Genomic DNA, 17018 nt, shown 5'->3' on the forward strand with positions numbered 1-17018 from the left:
AACTACATTCAATATTGTTATAGAAACTTTTTTCTCCTTAAATGTAAATGATCAAGAATAAAGTTAATCTATGGACAATGTTTATGATTTCACCATCAAAGTCACAATGAAACAAGCAAAGGATTCTTCATTCTGTAAATTTACCAAGGGGCAAATATGGACATGGGCAAATCCCTGATCCAGTAGGGATAAATAACCAATTACAGAATCTTAGAATCCAAGTGAAATTCGTATTTCTATGTGCTCTTGGGTTCAACTGAGTTTCTCCCAATTATATTTTGGGAATAAAATCTATACCTAGTAATCTATTTGTCTATTTAGGATAGTTGCACCACTGTGAAATCAGATTTTATATGAGTATACCTGACCAACGTGGAGAAATCCCATCTCTAGTAAAAATACAAAATTAGCTGGGCATGGTAGCACATGCCTGTAATCCCAGCTGCTCGAGAGGTTGAGGCAGGACAATGGCTTAAACCTGGGAGGTGGAGGTTGCCATGAGCCAAGATCGCGCCATTGCACTCCAGCCTGGGCAATAAGAGCGAAACTCCGTCTCAAAAAAAAAAAAAAGTATTTTTTCTATATTAACCAGCAGATGCATTATATCTAACCTGTGTGTTTAATAATAGAGACAACAAAGGGGAAAGTTTTGAGTGAATTATGTAAAGTATCAAGTTAAACAATATGTTACGTCAAATCTAATGAGACTGAGCAATATTTTTGCAGGAATGACTAAAACTTCTAAATATCTAACTTCTACAATACCTTCCTTTTCCCCTTTATTATAAAAATATTTTAAAGTACACTAACAATTAGTGTCATTTAGTAATCTTTTCCTAGGGAATTCAAATCACTTTATACATCTTATTTTTATCAACTCTTCAACGAATCTCAGGTAAGGTAGTTGAGTACTCCTAACTTCACAGAAGTATCCAGGAGCTATGTAGCCTGTCAAGTGATAAAAAATTAGAAAGCTTTTAACTGCAGCTAAGAACAGAAACAAAGAAAAGGATACTAGTTAGATCATATATGCCTCTAAGGAACTTATATTTCATATAAAATAGTTATGTGAAAATCACATGTACGTGTCTCTAAGGTATAAAAAATGTGGTATTTTTCCCTATCAAATTTTAGTTAAAATGTACATGATCATCATAAGTGGATTCTATCATTTCCCTAAAATAATAAAAATTCCGGTCTTTGACTTTTAAAATCACTGTAGTACTGGCATTTATAAAAACCAAAACCCAAAACTTTTGTATTTTATTTGAACTGAAACAGTATGGATATCTCATATTTAGTCGTTTGTTCTTTTTCTTCAATTCCTATTGTGTTCATCTAAAACATGTTTTATCTATCTGAGTATGCAGAAACATATAGTAGCTCAACTCTAGTTCTAATCACTAGAAGACAGTTTCTGAAATGAAGAAGTACATTAAATACAAAAAGCCATGCTGTAATTTAAAATTTTGGTTCCTACTTTTACGCTCATTTTCATTCATTCCATAAGGTTAGTTACAAAAGGGATCTACCTTATCAGGGAAAATACGGAGGCTAGGTTTAAATAGCCCTTTTTCTTCTTTGCCTGGATCCTTCACTTTGCACTCCATTGGAATTCTTATATTCTGGGTTAGGCACCAATCCTAATAATCCCACATTAATCCTTCCCTGGCACAAAGAAGTTACTCAGATAATTAAAACTATGTTTCTTCTTCATATCAACATGAGACACTCCCCAATAGTTAAGATATAAGCCCAAATTCTTTAGTTTTTATAAACAAATGAATATAATTATGTATTTGTTAAACATTGTAGGTATATTTATGTGTATAATAAAATCAGCTCTAAATAAACCTACTTTATATATAGATAGATGGGAAAGGTGATCCACTCTGCAAGCATATAATGGAATTAGTGATAATTTTAATGAAATGCTTGTTTAACAGAGCATGAAATGACACATTGCACAAGTCAAATACATAATCAGATAATTTAACTTTTATGATTCACAAATTCAGAATATTAAATTCTTTAAAAGCATATTGCATGTCAAAGAATAAAAATTAAGCATGTTTAGATGTTGTACATCTTATGATGACTGTTTAGGAGCCATCTGAGTCCATCTTCCATATATAGATGATAATAAAACTATCTCTAATTAGATTTAGAAGGTGCCTTCCAAAGCTAATTAGGGAGGGCATTTGTTGATAAACTATCACAAATAAACATTCGACTTATTACTTGCTGAAGTACATATATTTCACAGCTTTCAAATTTTAAACACAAGAAAATATTTTAAGGAGCAATTTCTAGAAAAGTTTTAGGTCTCCTCCCACTTATTAATAGTACTATTAAATCAAAGCGAACTTTCAACATTATATAAAATATTGATATATACCTTCTGCTGAGTTGAGGAATTATGAAACTTATTCTTTGATTCAATCAACAAGTACTTACATTGTTCAGATATGTCTAATTTTGCCTTGACACTTACAGTCCAACAAAAAATTTATAGAAAAAATATCACAGGTAAAGTTGACAAAAACCAGAATAATTTTAATGAAAAGACAATGAAATTATAAAAAAAAAAATTCACTGAGGCCTTTCATTACGCTAAGCATAATTATTTTTCATTATGGTTAAAATGGTTAAAATCAGATTCTGGAGCCAGCAACAAAAGTAAAAAATCTAGTAAAATCTATTGATGAAAATAGCAGGCTTTTTTTTTCAACTGAGAAACTTTAGAAATGCTGTCCCTCTTCCCAGCACCCACAGTCATCTATCCTGTTTTATAATTCAACCTGCAAACAGATTAAGCAGCTGAATTTGTGGAAAGTATGTTTGCTCTATGCTAAGAACCCTTGTGTGACACTATGGTGACTCCCCTGACACTTCGAAGAGAACTACAGACGGTTCTTACTTGTCAGCAGGAAAACCAGGCTGAGAATTCACAATTTCTTTGTAATACCAAATTCTTCACAGAAATCAGTATTTGGTCAAATAGCAGAAAAGACTTTAAACAGCTTTATATGTGTGTGTGTGTGTGTGTGTGTGTTCGGTCAATACTGTTCAAAAGATATAGGGTGCCCTATATTTCAAAAGACAATCTACAACTTAAGAAAACCTATAAATTGAAATGTTTTAACCTGATCTTTGATGTTTTAATTATGTTATAAAAATTTAAGATGAGCAGAACTCTTGTAAATTTTAAATAATGGATTTTTTCTTTTTAGAAAAGTATGGGAAGCATGAAAGTTCTTGAGTTGATACATCTTTTCTTACAAATCCGTTTAAAAGTTTACAACTTTTTCCATATCTCTTTGTCTCATCTATTCATTATATAGTTACAGTATATAAACTTATATAGTTTATGAGGGAATTTGAATCATAGCACTGTAAATCTGGACCACAGTAAAAATGACATATGACAAAAGTTATTTCCGTGTAAAATCCAGATCTTTGAGAGTTCTAACCTTATAAGCCTGGTTGTAATTACTTTTACTTTAAGTAACTGTGTGGAGCTTAGGCATGCTAAGTACAGCAAAATGTATTTTTAAAAGTCCTTTGGCACTTGTTCCAGGCCACAAGAAGCAAGCATACTTGTAGATGGAAAAGAAACTATAGCATAAAGAATCACAAAGTTTTAAATCTCTCACGGTTAATAAAAACATCTTTTAATGGATTGGTGTGTCAGTTTTCTCTTTAATAAATGGGGATTAGGGATAGTCTTTGACAAAACTATTAAGAGAAGTTTTTCCTACAAAGTTCCCGTGCTCTTAGCTGCTCTTTAATTCTCTTTACTTCGACATAACCCCTCTGTCCAAAACCAAGTACATACATTACCAGGAAAAGAGCAATCTAAAAGCTAAATCACAATATGCTATTCATCCACAAACACACAAATTTTTCAATAAAAGTACATAAATAAAAGAGAATGAATTTCCACTGATAAAAGATTAGGCTTTATGACAGGTGGGCCAAGAAGATATTTTTTGGTGATGAGGTATGGCATGCACGGACTTTTCCCCTGTAAGTGATGATCTGCCTATACTGGCTAGCTTATGGATGGTAATCCTGTACAACTTGTCTTTCTAGGAATACTCCTATAGGCTAAAATATTTCATAAAATAATAAATTTTTTTATGACTCTGAAAGAAAATAAATTTAAAATTCTATGAATAAATAGCAAGAGTAGATAGTCTATATTATTACCAAGGATTTCAGGTCTTCTAAATGTAATTTTATTTGATGGAAGTGCGTGGTTAAAATCTGATCAACAGGAAGTAAGCACTGCCAGCTCCTTGGAGAGTGAAAGGTATGGTGGTGGCAGTGAGGGGAGGGAGGGAAGGACCAGCCATAGAAGTCATGCTTTTCTATGAAACTAGTAAAGTCTGGACTCTGGGTTGGGAGAAAAAGTATTTGTTATGGGCCTAAAGTAGAGGGGAGTATATCTGAAATTTTCCTGTGTATCTCTAACTTTACCTGCTTTAACTTTATTCTGTTATTCTCTCAAACTATTAAACAGTTATGGTTGATTTGTTCATAGCATTTACAGAGTACTTACTTTACAGCAGGTATCTGCATGAGTTTTTAGAAGAGATGGAGAAACAAAGATGAATAGAACACAGTCAATGTCTTAGGAAATCTGGGAGAGAGTGCACTAGGTAGAAAATAGATGTAAAAAACATACCACCTATGCCCGGTGCAGTGTCTCACACTTGTAATCCCAGCACTTTGGGAGGCTGAGGTGGGCAGATTGCTTCAGTCCAGGAGTTTGAGATAAGCCTTGGCAACATGATGAAACCTCATCTTGACCAAAAACAAACAAACAAACAAACAAAAAAACAAACAAACAAAAAAACCCACCAAAAATATTGGCCAGGTGTGGTGACGCATGCTTGTAGTGCCATTTCCTGGGGAGGCTGAGGCTGCAGTGAGCCATGATTGTGCCACAGTACTCCATTCTGGGTGACAGAGCAAGACCCTGTCTCATAAAAACCCCCAAAACCAAAACAAAACTATATATATACACAAACACGTATATGTATGTGCATATATATAAACCATATATATACACAGAGTCCATATCTATGTCTCTATACATGTAGTTTATATGTGTGTGTGTATATAGACATATGTATAGTTTATATATGTAAGTATATATAGTCTATATATATATAGACCAAAGATGAATAGACTATATAGACTACATGTGTATATATACATATATAAACTATATATGTGTGTATATAAACTATGTATGTATGCATATACATATATATAGTTTTCAGGTTGAATTATAAAACATGATCAATGACTGTGGGTGCTGGGAAGAGGAACAGTGCATTTCTACAGTTTCTTAATTTAGAAAATGCCTACATATATGTACATATACATAGTTTACATGTGTCTATACACATACACATATAGTTTATACATAAGTATACAGATATACATACAAGTATATACACACATACATGTGTATGTGTATCACGTGTATGTGACACATATATGTATAAACATATACAAACATATGATACATATATATCACATATAAGTATATATACATATGTACATGCACATATATAAACAATATATGTGGATATTCATACATAAATGATATATGTGTATGTATATATGTACCTGTACTATATATGTACATATATGTAGGCTTTTTTAAAATTGAGAAACTGTAGAAATGTGCTCTGTTCCTCTTCTCAGCACCCAGAGTCATCTATCTTGTTCTATAATTCATCCTGCAAACAGATTAAGCAGCTGAGTTTGTGGGAATTTTTTTGCTCTATGCTAAGAACCCTGTGTGACACTATGATGACTCCCCTTACACTTCAAAGAGTGATATATACATCTCACTCTTTGTGTGTATGTATATATACATATAGATGTATATATACACACATATATATAAAACCCTCAGAATTGTCAGGGAGGTCACTATACACAAACACACACACACACACATATATATCCTCGATCTTAGATGATTAGTAAAGGTATGGATTAAATACTATGAAAACATTAAAGAAACAGAAAATAAAGAAATAATTAACTGGAAGAAGCCAGTAAAGTCTTTATTGTAGACGTGACATTTGGACTGGACTTTAGGAAGTAACAAAAATTTGGCCAGGCAACAATAAGGGAGAAATATATTCTGAGAAGAAGAAATCGCACGTGCAAAGATGTTGTGGTATGTGTTGTGGGAGAAAATGATACTAGAACAATGGGAGAAGGCAAGTGATAGGCCTCATATGTCATGTTAAATCATTTAACTTGTAGGGAATGAACAGACCCTGAAAAATTTTAAACAGGGAAATAATATGATACAAATTACATTTTAAAAAGATTACTTGGTGGCAGTGAGGAGGATAAATTTGAAAGACCCAATGCAGGTCAACTAGTTTTATGATTATTGCAAGTCTAGATGAGTGATGATGAGGGTCTCAATGAATGCAATTACCAAGAGAGGATGAGGTAGAGGGAATCAGGAGATATTTAGGCAGCAGGCAAAACAAAGATTCATGACAAAGTGAATGTGAAAGGCAAAAAAAAAAAAAAAAGAGTGAGGAAACAAGGACAGCACGGAAGTTGCTGAAGTGCATTAATTGAGGCAGGAAATACAGGAGAATGGACAGGACTTTACTTTCAGGGCAGTGAAGAGTAAAGAGTTTTGGAAACATGAGACTGGATCTCAGGGGATAGGTGAGTACTAAGATAAGTATTTGGAAGTTATTTGGTGAATAAGTTGTAGTTGAAGCTTAAGGAAATAGATGGCATTACCGGAATTGTGTAGAGGTAGAAGAAAAATAAAATCTTTTAAGAAACCATTATTTTCGGATAGCTGGGAGATGTAATCCCTCAAAGAAATGGAGTAGGAACAGTCAGAGAAGTCATAAAGGTAGAGAAAAATGGTGCTACAGAATTTAAGAAAAGGCTTCAGGAAGGAATGATGAACAGTACTAAATGATGAGAGTTCAAGTAGGATAAATATTGCAAAAGTTAACTGCATTTGTGATCGGATGCTTGGTAACCTTAAAAAAAATCCTAAAATAACATTATATGAGCAGAGGAACCAATATAAACAAAGGCATTTAGTCCTGAAAAGGTAGAGCCCTTCTGAGGAATGAGATAGTACAGTGTGGAGTGAAATGCCAAGAGAAGGAGGAATTATGTAACACATATTGTTCTAAAAGCATTATATATATTAGCTCACCGAATTATCATGGCAATGTTATGAGATAGAAGCATTATTGTCCACATTAACATAGTGTTTTATATCCAGGTTCACATACCTTTACATTCTGAATTCTAAGCTTGAGCTTTTAAACCACTATGCTATATTGCTGAAGATATACGAAGGTCTTTATTTATTTCCACCATAAACATATATTCATTGTATAATAAAAATACAGTTTAAAATAAGCCATTGAATTTAGTAGTTAGAAAATTACTGGTGATCTTAAGAAGAACAATTTCAGTATACAAACTAGCCATGCTGTACTGAGTAGCAGGGGAGTAAATGGGAATTGAAAAATTAGAGATGGTGAATACAGATCAGTTATTCAAGAAATTTGATTGTGAAGGGAAAAGAGGAAAGTTATTTAAGAAATTTGATTGTGAAGAAAAATTTGATCATGAAGAAATTCCTTTAGTTCAAATTTTAAATTCCCTGGAATACTGACATATTTTCAAAGAACTTTCTAAAATTATTTGCTAATAATATTGATTTCAGATTTTTAAGGAGACTATGAATACCATCTTGCAAAGTCTTATAAGTTGGTTTCCTTTAAGAGGATAACATTTCTCTTAAACTCAATAAAATAGGCTAATATCCTCATGAAGATACACTCTGCCCAATTGATGGCAACTAAATATGAAATACAGTGGATCAAATATGAAAAGGAAAACCCGATAATACTTCATCTAGTGCTTACTGTTGGAAATCAGAAGAATAAGAGATTTAACATTTAATTCTCATAAATGACAAAGTTGTGCTTAAACTCTGATCCATGGATTAGTGCCATTCCATAAAAAAGTTTTGCTCTGTCTATGGTTAATTGCAAAAAATAAGGAAGAGACAGTGAATTTTTCAGGCTTAAAGTTATTTTATTTATTAATTATTTTTTATTATACTTTAGGTTCTAGGGTACATATACACAACGTGCAGGTTTGTTACATAGGTATGCATGTACCATGTTGGTTTGCTGCACCCATCAAGTCGTCATTTACGTTAGGTATTTCTCTTAATGCTATCTTAAGAGATAAGAGCATTAAGCCCAGTCCCCCAGTCCCTGACAGGCCCCGGTGTGTGATGCTCCCCACCCTGTGTCCAAGTGTTTTCATGGTTCGATTCACTCCTACGAGTGAGAGCATATGGTGTTTGGTTTTCTGTCCTTGTGATAGTTTGCTAAGAATGATGGTTTCCAGGTTCATTCATGTCCCTGCAAAGGACATGAACTCAACCTTTTTTATGGCTGCATGGTATTCCATGGCGTATATGTGCCACATTTTCTTAATCCAGTCTGTCATCGATGGACATCTGGGTTGGTTCCAAGTGTTTCCTATTGTGAACAGTTCTAATAAACATACGTGTGCATATGCGTTTATCGTAAAATGATTTATAATCCTTTGGGTATATACCCAGTAATGGGATGGCTGGGTCAAATGGTATTTCTAGTTCTAGATCCTTGAGGAATCATCACACTGTCTCCCATCATGGTTAACTAATTTACACTCCCACCAACAGTGTAAAAGCATTTCTATTTCTCTATATCCTCTCAGCATCTGTTGTTTCCTGACTTTTTAATGATTACCATTCTAACTGGCATGAGATGGTATCTCATTGTGGTTTTGATTTGCATTTCTCTGATGACCAGTGATGATGAGCATTTTTTGATGTCTGTTGGCTGCATAAATGTCTTCTTTTGAGAAGGTCTGTTCATATGCTTTGCCCACTTTTTGACATGGATGTTTGTTTTTTTCTTGTAAATTTGTTTAAGTCCAAACAAATCATGTAGATTCTGGATATTAGCCCATTGTCAGATGGGTAGATTGCAAAAATTTTCTCCCATTCTGTAGGTCACTTGTTCACTCTGATGATAGTTTCTTTTGCTGTGCAGAAGCTCCTTAGTTTAATTAGATCCCATTTGTCAATTTTGGCTTCTGTTGTCATTGCTTTTGTGTTTTAGTCATGAAGTCTTTGCCCATACCTGTGTCCTGAATAGTATTGCCTAGGTTTTCTCCTAGGGATTTTATGGTTTTAGGTCTTATATTTAAGTCTTTAATTCATCTTGAAATAATTTTTGTATAAGGTGTAAGGAAGGGATCCAGTTTCAGCTTTCTATATATGGCTAGCCAGTTTTCTCAGCACCATTTATTAAATAGGGAATCCTTTCCCCACTGCTTGTTTTTGTCAGGTTTGTCAAAGATCAGATGGTTGTAGATGTGTGGTGTTATTTCTGAGGCCTCTGTTCTGTTCCATTGGTCTTACAGTTTTGGTACCAGTATCATGCTCTTTTGGTTACAGTAGCCTTGTAGTATAGTTCGAAGTCAGGTAGTGTGATGTCTCCAGCTTTGCTCTTTTTGTTTAGGATTGTCTTGGCTATGTGTGCTCTTTTTTGGTTCCATATGAACATTAGTTTTTTCCAATTCTGTGAAGAAAGTCATTGGTAGCTTGATAGATTGGCATTGAATCTATAAATTACCTTGGGCAGCATGGCCATTTTCATATTGATTATTCCTATCCATGAGCATGGAATGTTCTTCCATTTATCTGTGTCCTCTTTTATTTCATTGAGCAGTGGTTTGTAGATCTTTGAAAGGGTCCTTCACATCCCTTGTAAGTTGGATTCCTAGGTATTTTATTCTCTTTGAAGCAATTGTGAATGGGAATTCCCTTATGATTTGGCTCTCTGTTTATCTGTTAGTGCATAGGAATGCTTGTGATTTTTGCACATTGATTTTGTATCCTGAGACTTTGCTGAAGTTGCTTATCAGCCTAAGGGGGTTTTGGGCTGAGATGATGGGGTTTTCTAAATAAACAATCATGTCATCTGCAACAGGGACAATTTGACTTCCTCTTTCCTTAATCGAATATAATTTATTTCTTTCTCTTGCCCGATTGCCCTGGCCAGAACTTCCAATACGATGTTGCATAGGAGTGGTGAGAGAGAACATCCTTGTCTTGTGTCAGTTTTCAAAGGGAATGCTTCCAGTTTTTGCCCATTCGGTATGATATTGGCTGTGGGTTTGTCATAAATAGCTCTTATTATTTTGAGATACATTCCATCAATACCGGGTTTATTGAGAGGTTTTAGTGTAAAGGCTGCTGAATTTTGCCAAAGGCCTTTTCTGCATTTAATGAGATAATCATGTGGTTTCTGTCATTGGTTCTGTTTATGTGATGGATTACATTTATTGATGTGCATAAGTTGAACCAGCCTTGTGTCCCACGGATGAAGCCAACTTGATCGTGGTAGATAAGCTTTTTGACGAGCTGCTGGATTCGGTTTGCCAGTATTTTATTGAGGATTTTCACAGCGATGTTCACCAGGGATATTGGTCTGAAATTCTCTTTTTCTTTTTGTTGTGTCTCTGCCTGGCTTTGGTATAAGGATGATGCTGGCCTCATAAAATGAGCTCGGGAGGATTCCCTCTTTTTCTATTGACCAGAATAGTTTCAGAAGGAATGGTATCAGCTCCTCTTTGTACCTCTGGTAGAATTCGGCTGTGAATCTGTCTGGTTCTGGACTATTTTTGGTGGCCAGCTATTAATTATTGCCTCAATTTCAGAGCTGTTATTGGTCTATTTAGAGAATCAACTTCCTCCTGGGTTAGTCTAGGGAGAGTGTATGTGTCTAGGAATTTATCAATTTTTTCTAGATTTTCTAGTTTATTTGCATAGAGGTGTTTATAGTATTCTCTGATGGTAGTTTGTATTTTTGTGGGATCAGTGGTGATATCCCCTTTATCATTTTTAATTGCATCTATTTGATTCTTCCCTCTCTTCTTCTTTATTAGTCTAGCTAGCATTCTATTAATTTTCTTGATCTTTTCAAAACACTAGTTCCTGTATTCATTGGTTTTTTGAAGGGTTTTTTGTGTCTCTATTTTCTTTAGTTCTACTCTGATCTTAGTTATTTCTTACCTTGTGCTAACTTTTGAATTTGTTTGTTCTTGCTTCTCTAGTTCTTTTAATTGTGATGTTAGAGTGTCAATTTTAGATCTTTCTTGCTTTGTCTTGTGGGCATTTAGTGCTATAAATTTCCCTCTTAACACTGCTTTACATGTGTCCCAGAGATTCTGGTACATTGTGTCTTTGTTCTCATTGGTTTCAAAGAACATCTTTATTTCTGCTTTCAGTTCATTATTTACCCATCAGTCATTCAGGAGCAGGTTGTTCGGTTTCCATGTAGTTGTGTGGTTTGAGTGAGTTTCTTAATCCTGAGTTCTAATTTGATTGCACTGTGGTCTAAGAGACAGTTTGTTGTGATTTCTGTTCTTTGACATTTGCTGAGGAGTGCTTTACTTCCAGTTATGTGGTCAATTTTAGAATAGGTGCAATGTGGTGCTGAGGAAAATGTATATTCTGTTGATTTTGGGTGGAGGGGAGTTCTGCAGATGTCTACTAGGTCTGCTTGGTGCTGAGCTGAGTTCAAGTCCTGGATATCCTTGTTAACCTCCTCTCTCATTGATCTAATATTGACAGTGGGGTGTTAAAGTCCCCCATTATCATTGTGTGGGAGTCTAAGTCTCTTTGTAGGTCTGTAATGACTTGCTTTATGAAGCTGGGTGCTCCTGCAATGAATCTGGGTGCTCCTGTATTGGGTGCATATATATTTAGGACAGTTAGCTCTTCTTGTTGAAGTGATCCCTTTACCACTACGTAATGGCCCTCTTTGTCTCTTTTGATCTTTGTTGGTTTAAAGTCTGTTTTATCAGAGACGAGGATTGCAAACTCTGCTTTTTTTTTATTTTCCATTTGCTTGGTAGATCTTCCTCCATTCCTTTATTTTGAGCCTATTTGTGTCTCTGCATGTGAGATGGGTCTCCTGAATATAGCAACCTGATGGGTCTTGACTATCCAATTTGCCAGTCTGGGTCTTTTAATTGGGTCATTTAGCCTATTTACATTTAAGGTTAATATTGTTATGTGTGAATTTGATCCTGTCATTATGATGTTAGCTGGTTAATTTGCCTGTTAATTGATACAGTTTCTTCATAGCATCGGTGGTCTTTACAATTTGGCATGTTTTTGCAGTGGCTTGTACCAATTGTTCCTTTCCATGTTTAGTGCTTCCTTCAGGAGCTCTTGTAAGGCAGGCCTGGTGGTGACAATATCTCTCAGCATTTCCTTGTCTGTAATGGATTTTATTTCTCCTTCACTTATGAAGCTTAGTTTGTCTGGATACGAAATTCTGGGTTGAAAATTCTTTTCCTTAAGAATGTTGAATATTGGCCCCCACTCTCTTCTGGCTTGTAGGGTTTCTGCTGAGAGACCAGCTGAAAGTCGGCTTTCCTTTGTGTGTAACCCGACCTTCATGGCTGCCCTTAACATTTATTCCTTCATTTCAACCTTGGTGAATTTGACAATTATGTTTCTTGGGTTTGCTCTTCTCAAGGAGTATCTTTGTGGTGTTCTTTATATTTCCTGAATTTGAATGTTGGCATGCCTTGCTAGGTTGGGGAAGTTCTCCTGGATAATATCCTGAAGAGTATTCTCCAACTCAGTTTCATTCTCCCTGTCACTTTCAGGTACACCAATCAAACGTAGATTTGGTCTTTTCACATAGTCCCATATTTCTTGGAGGCTTTTTTGGTTTCTTTTTAATTTTCTCTAATCTTGTCATCTCACTTTATTTAATTAATTTGATCTTCAATCACTGATATCCTTTCTTGCTCTTGATCGAATCACCTACTGAAGCTTGTGCATGTGTCATGAAGTTCTCGTGCCATGGTTTTCAGTTCCATCAGGTCCTTTAAGATCTTCTCTACACTGTTTATTCTAGTTAGCCATTCTTCTAACTTTTTTTCAAGGCTTTTAGCTTCCTTTGATGGGTTTGAACATGCTCCTTTAGCTCAGAGAATTTTGTTATTACCAACCTTCTGAAGCCGCCTTCTGTCAACTCATCAAATTCATTCTCCATTCAGCTTTGTTCCGTTTCTGGCGAGCAGCTGCGATCCTTTGGTGGAGGACAGGCGCTCTGGTTTTTAGAATTTTCAGATTTTCTGCTCTGTTTTCTTCTCATCTTTGTGGTTTTATCTACCTTTGTTCTGTGATGTTCGTGACCTACAGGTGAGGTTTTGGTGTGGATGTCCTTTTTGTTGATGTTGATGCTATTCCTTTCTGTTTGTTAGTTTTTCTTCTAACATTCAGGTCCCTCAGCTGCAGGTCTGTTGGAGTTTGCTGGAGGTCCACTCCAGACACTGTTTGCCTGGGCATCACCAGCAGAAGCTGCTGAACAGCAAATATTGCTGCCTGATCCTTCCTCTGGAAGCTTCTGCATGAGGTGTCTGTCAGCCCCTACTGGGAGGTGTCTCCCAGTTAGACTACAAGGGTGTCAGAGACCCACTTGAGGAGGCAGTCTGTCCATTCTCAGAGCTCAAATGCCATGCTGGGAGAACCACTTCTCTCTTCAGAGCTGTCAGACAGGGACACTTAAGTCTGCAGAAGTTGTCCACTGTCTTTTGTTCAGCTATGCCCTGCCCTCAGAGATGGAGTCTATAGAGGCAGTAAGCCTTGTTGAGCTGTGGTGGGCTCTACCCAGTTCAAGCTTCCTGACCACTTTGTTTACCTTGAAGCCTCAGCAATGGCAGATGCCAGATGCCCCTCCCCCCACCAGGCTGCAGCCTCACAGGTGGATCTCAGACTGCCACGCTCGCAGTGAGTCATGCTTCATGGGTGTGGGAGCCAGCAAGGCAGGCACAGGAGAGAATCTCCTGGTCTGCCGGTTGGTAAGACTGTGGGAAAAGCACAGTATTTGGGTTGGACTGTACCGATTTTCCAGGTACAGTCTGTCATGGCTTCCCATGGCAAGGAAAAAGAAATCCCCTGATCCCTTGTGCTTCCTGGGTGAGGTGATGCCCTGCCCTGCTTTGGCTCACCCTCCGTGGGCTGCACGCACTGTCTAACCAGTCCCAATGAGATGAACCAGGTACCTCAGTTGGAAATACAGAAATCACCCATCTTCTGCGTCGATCATGCTGGGAGCTGCAGACTAGAGCTGTTCCTATTCAGTCATCTTGGCCATTCAGTAAAGTTATTTAATTGAAAACATTATCTGAGACAATGTTATTTCTACTTCTGGGTGTATAAAAGAATATTTTTTAATGAAATGATGATGATAGTTGATGAGATCTAAAAAATAAAAGGTTAATAACACATCCAAAGATTTTTCGAAAATCAAATTGTTCTGTGGGAATGACTGTTTTAGGGAATTTTGGTCATAAATAGAAACTGAAGGATTACATATAAAGAAACCTTTGAAATTTGTATTTATTTGTAGACTTTAAGCAAACAGAGCCAAATCAGATCCTGTCAAAAGTTACTGATTGTGATTTACAATGAAATGAGATCTACCTATATACATCATCATGTTCTTAGAATATAATGTACATTGTGAATAACCAGATATAGTTTATGACTGAATACAAACCCAATCTTTAAACTTGCAAATATATATAATACCTACATAAATCAAAAGTTTCAAGGTACACTGGTAGTAAAGATTAAATGCACTGTTTTAAAATGGTCTATTTTAAAACTACTGACTTACATAACTTTGGCTATTAATCAAAATATAACTTTGGGGATACTGAGGAAATGGTCGAGATGACATTTTCAAATAAGAAGTAGTGGGAAGTAAGAAACCTTGATGTGAGCACTGCTTCATAGTGTAAAACTGACAAAATAATTGTTAAGTAAAAAAGTATATCTTTGAAATTGAAGGTGACTAGATATGTGAATGCTGTAATGCTGTTAACAATACATAAAGAAGGTTAAAATATATTCTATTACATGTATTCTATGTATTCTATTACAGTGGTTCTATTACATTAAAGGTGTCTCAGAAAATTCTGCTACAATGTTCAAGTCCAATAAATTAACAAGTGACTTCTTTGCCTGGTAAGCTATTTGTTAACATTTTGCTAGCTGTCAAAAGGACTGACAGATTATGCAGCTTAATTTAAATTTTAATAAAAATGCAAAGATCATTCAAAATAAACACATATAATTATGCACTGTGAAAAGCAGTATTGAATACTTCAGAAGAACAACACAAGAAAATTAATTTCACCCTACTGGTTTTTATGCACCTACAAGTCTCAGACTGCAATGTCACAGATGATCTCAACTCAAGCAGGATTATTGAAAAGCTGAATGAGTTGAGGTGGTAACTTGACTGCCTCTTCCCCTTGCTAATAACTTTGTCTATTAACTTGGGACTGTGAAATGATTTAAATAGTATGGCCTCCACGAACTGATGATCAGTTATTAAACAAAAATGGTCTGCCCTACATGGTAACAGTAGTTCCCAAGAAAATGACTTTTTTGATCCCAAATATGGCATCTGGTATCCAATCTAAAAAAGTTTACTGGGTTAATTCTACTTTTGTCTTAAACTATTAACACGATCAATAAATACATATTGTTTAGTTCCCAAAAGAAAGTGTTTTGTTTTGTTTCACGTTTGAAGTATTAAAAGATCATTTAACTTACTTTTGAACTTTTTCATTGGTTACTTGGGAGGCCTCTGTGGCATGTTGAAGTTGTAATTCCATATTTGCTCGCTCTGTCAGAGCTTGTTGCAGTTGAGTAGCCAGTTCCTCATTTTGTTGTTGAGTGATGGAAACAATGTTCTCTCTGTTTTTTAAAGCTTCTTCATATGTACTCAGGGTATAGTTAAACTGATCCTTCAGATTTTCTTCTTGAGATAAAGATTTGTGTAAACTGAGAAAATATTAAAAAATAATTTAAAGATAAGTAATGTAGACTGAGTGATCTATGATCTATTTAACAAAAACCTCCATTTAGAATTTCTAATTCTAAAAATCAATAAATACTTAAATGAGCAAATGAAAATAATTTTTATGTCACAACATGAAAATTGATAATTTTTCTGCTTCTAGGCTGAAAGATACTCAGACAAATGACTATGCTACCAGAGCATACAAAAAGATGCTGCAAGATGTTAATTTAATTATATCAGTGTAAATATTACATTCAATTTTCTTTAAAATGAATTGAGAACTGGAAAATAAAGTATCTCTAGGCAAATAAAAGAATATAATAAGCTGAAAGAAGTGAGAAGAGAATGGACATTGGTTTAGGAGATTGAGGGTCTATTCTTCCAAGCACTTAATGAGAATGGATGAGGTTTATGCAAATACTGACCAGCCTTCTACACAGCATTTTCTACTTGTCACAGTTGAGATATAAATGAATTTAAAATCACTGGTCAGATTGCACAGAAATAATATGTATTCATATATATGTGTATATATATATATATATTTTTGGCTAATGAATCTTATAACAAATACATCTACTCATTAAGTCATACAGAGAAATAGCATATAAATTAAGACTAAATGAATGCAGAAGAAAATGCAGACAAATAGAATCCTAAAATGCTAAAGGTCAAATCTTTGATATGTCATTACCACCTACCACCTGAGGTTATTCTGAAATGGCACCAAGCACCTCACTCAATTAAATAAAGACATTTTGAAAATATAAATATTTAATAAGAGAAATTTAAAATCCACACAGGAGATGTTCTTTTTTATTAAATATCATTTCAGTATATGCATACAAAGGAAATGTCGATTGGAGACATTTGAAGTGAAACAACTTAACTATATAATATAGATTGATAATGTGAAGGAAAGCAATATCATTATTAAACCTGCAAAAAGCTAGTCAGTGAACTTTGGCATTGTCCTAATACCTCATCTGATACTTTCTTTAAAACTGTTCAAACTAATTATACATTTCCTTTTTT

The 17018-nt window shown here is 35.1% G+C and overlaps 1 protein-coding gene across 1 annotated transcript in view; it reads right to left on the bottom strand.

The window, feature by feature from the left end:
- Window positions 1-17018, bottom strand: part of MIPOL1 (mirror-image polydactyly 1) — a 366103-nt gene that overhangs the window by 46149 nt on the left and 302936 nt on the right. Inside the window, exon 13 of the mRNA XM_023189671.1 lies at window positions 15734-15964. Within this exon, the coding sequence (XP_023045439.1) occupies window positions 15734-15964 (231 nt within the window). The remainder of the gene's footprint in view (window positions 1-15733; window positions 15965-17018) is intronic.

This window comes from Piliocolobus tephrosceles, chromosome 6 (assembly GCF_002776525.5).
Source record: "Piliocolobus tephrosceles isolate RC106 chromosome 6, ASM277652v3, whole genome shotgun sequence".
Classification (NCBI taxonomy): domain Eukaryota; kingdom Metazoa; phylum Chordata; class Mammalia; order Primates; family Cercopithecidae; genus Piliocolobus; species Piliocolobus tephrosceles.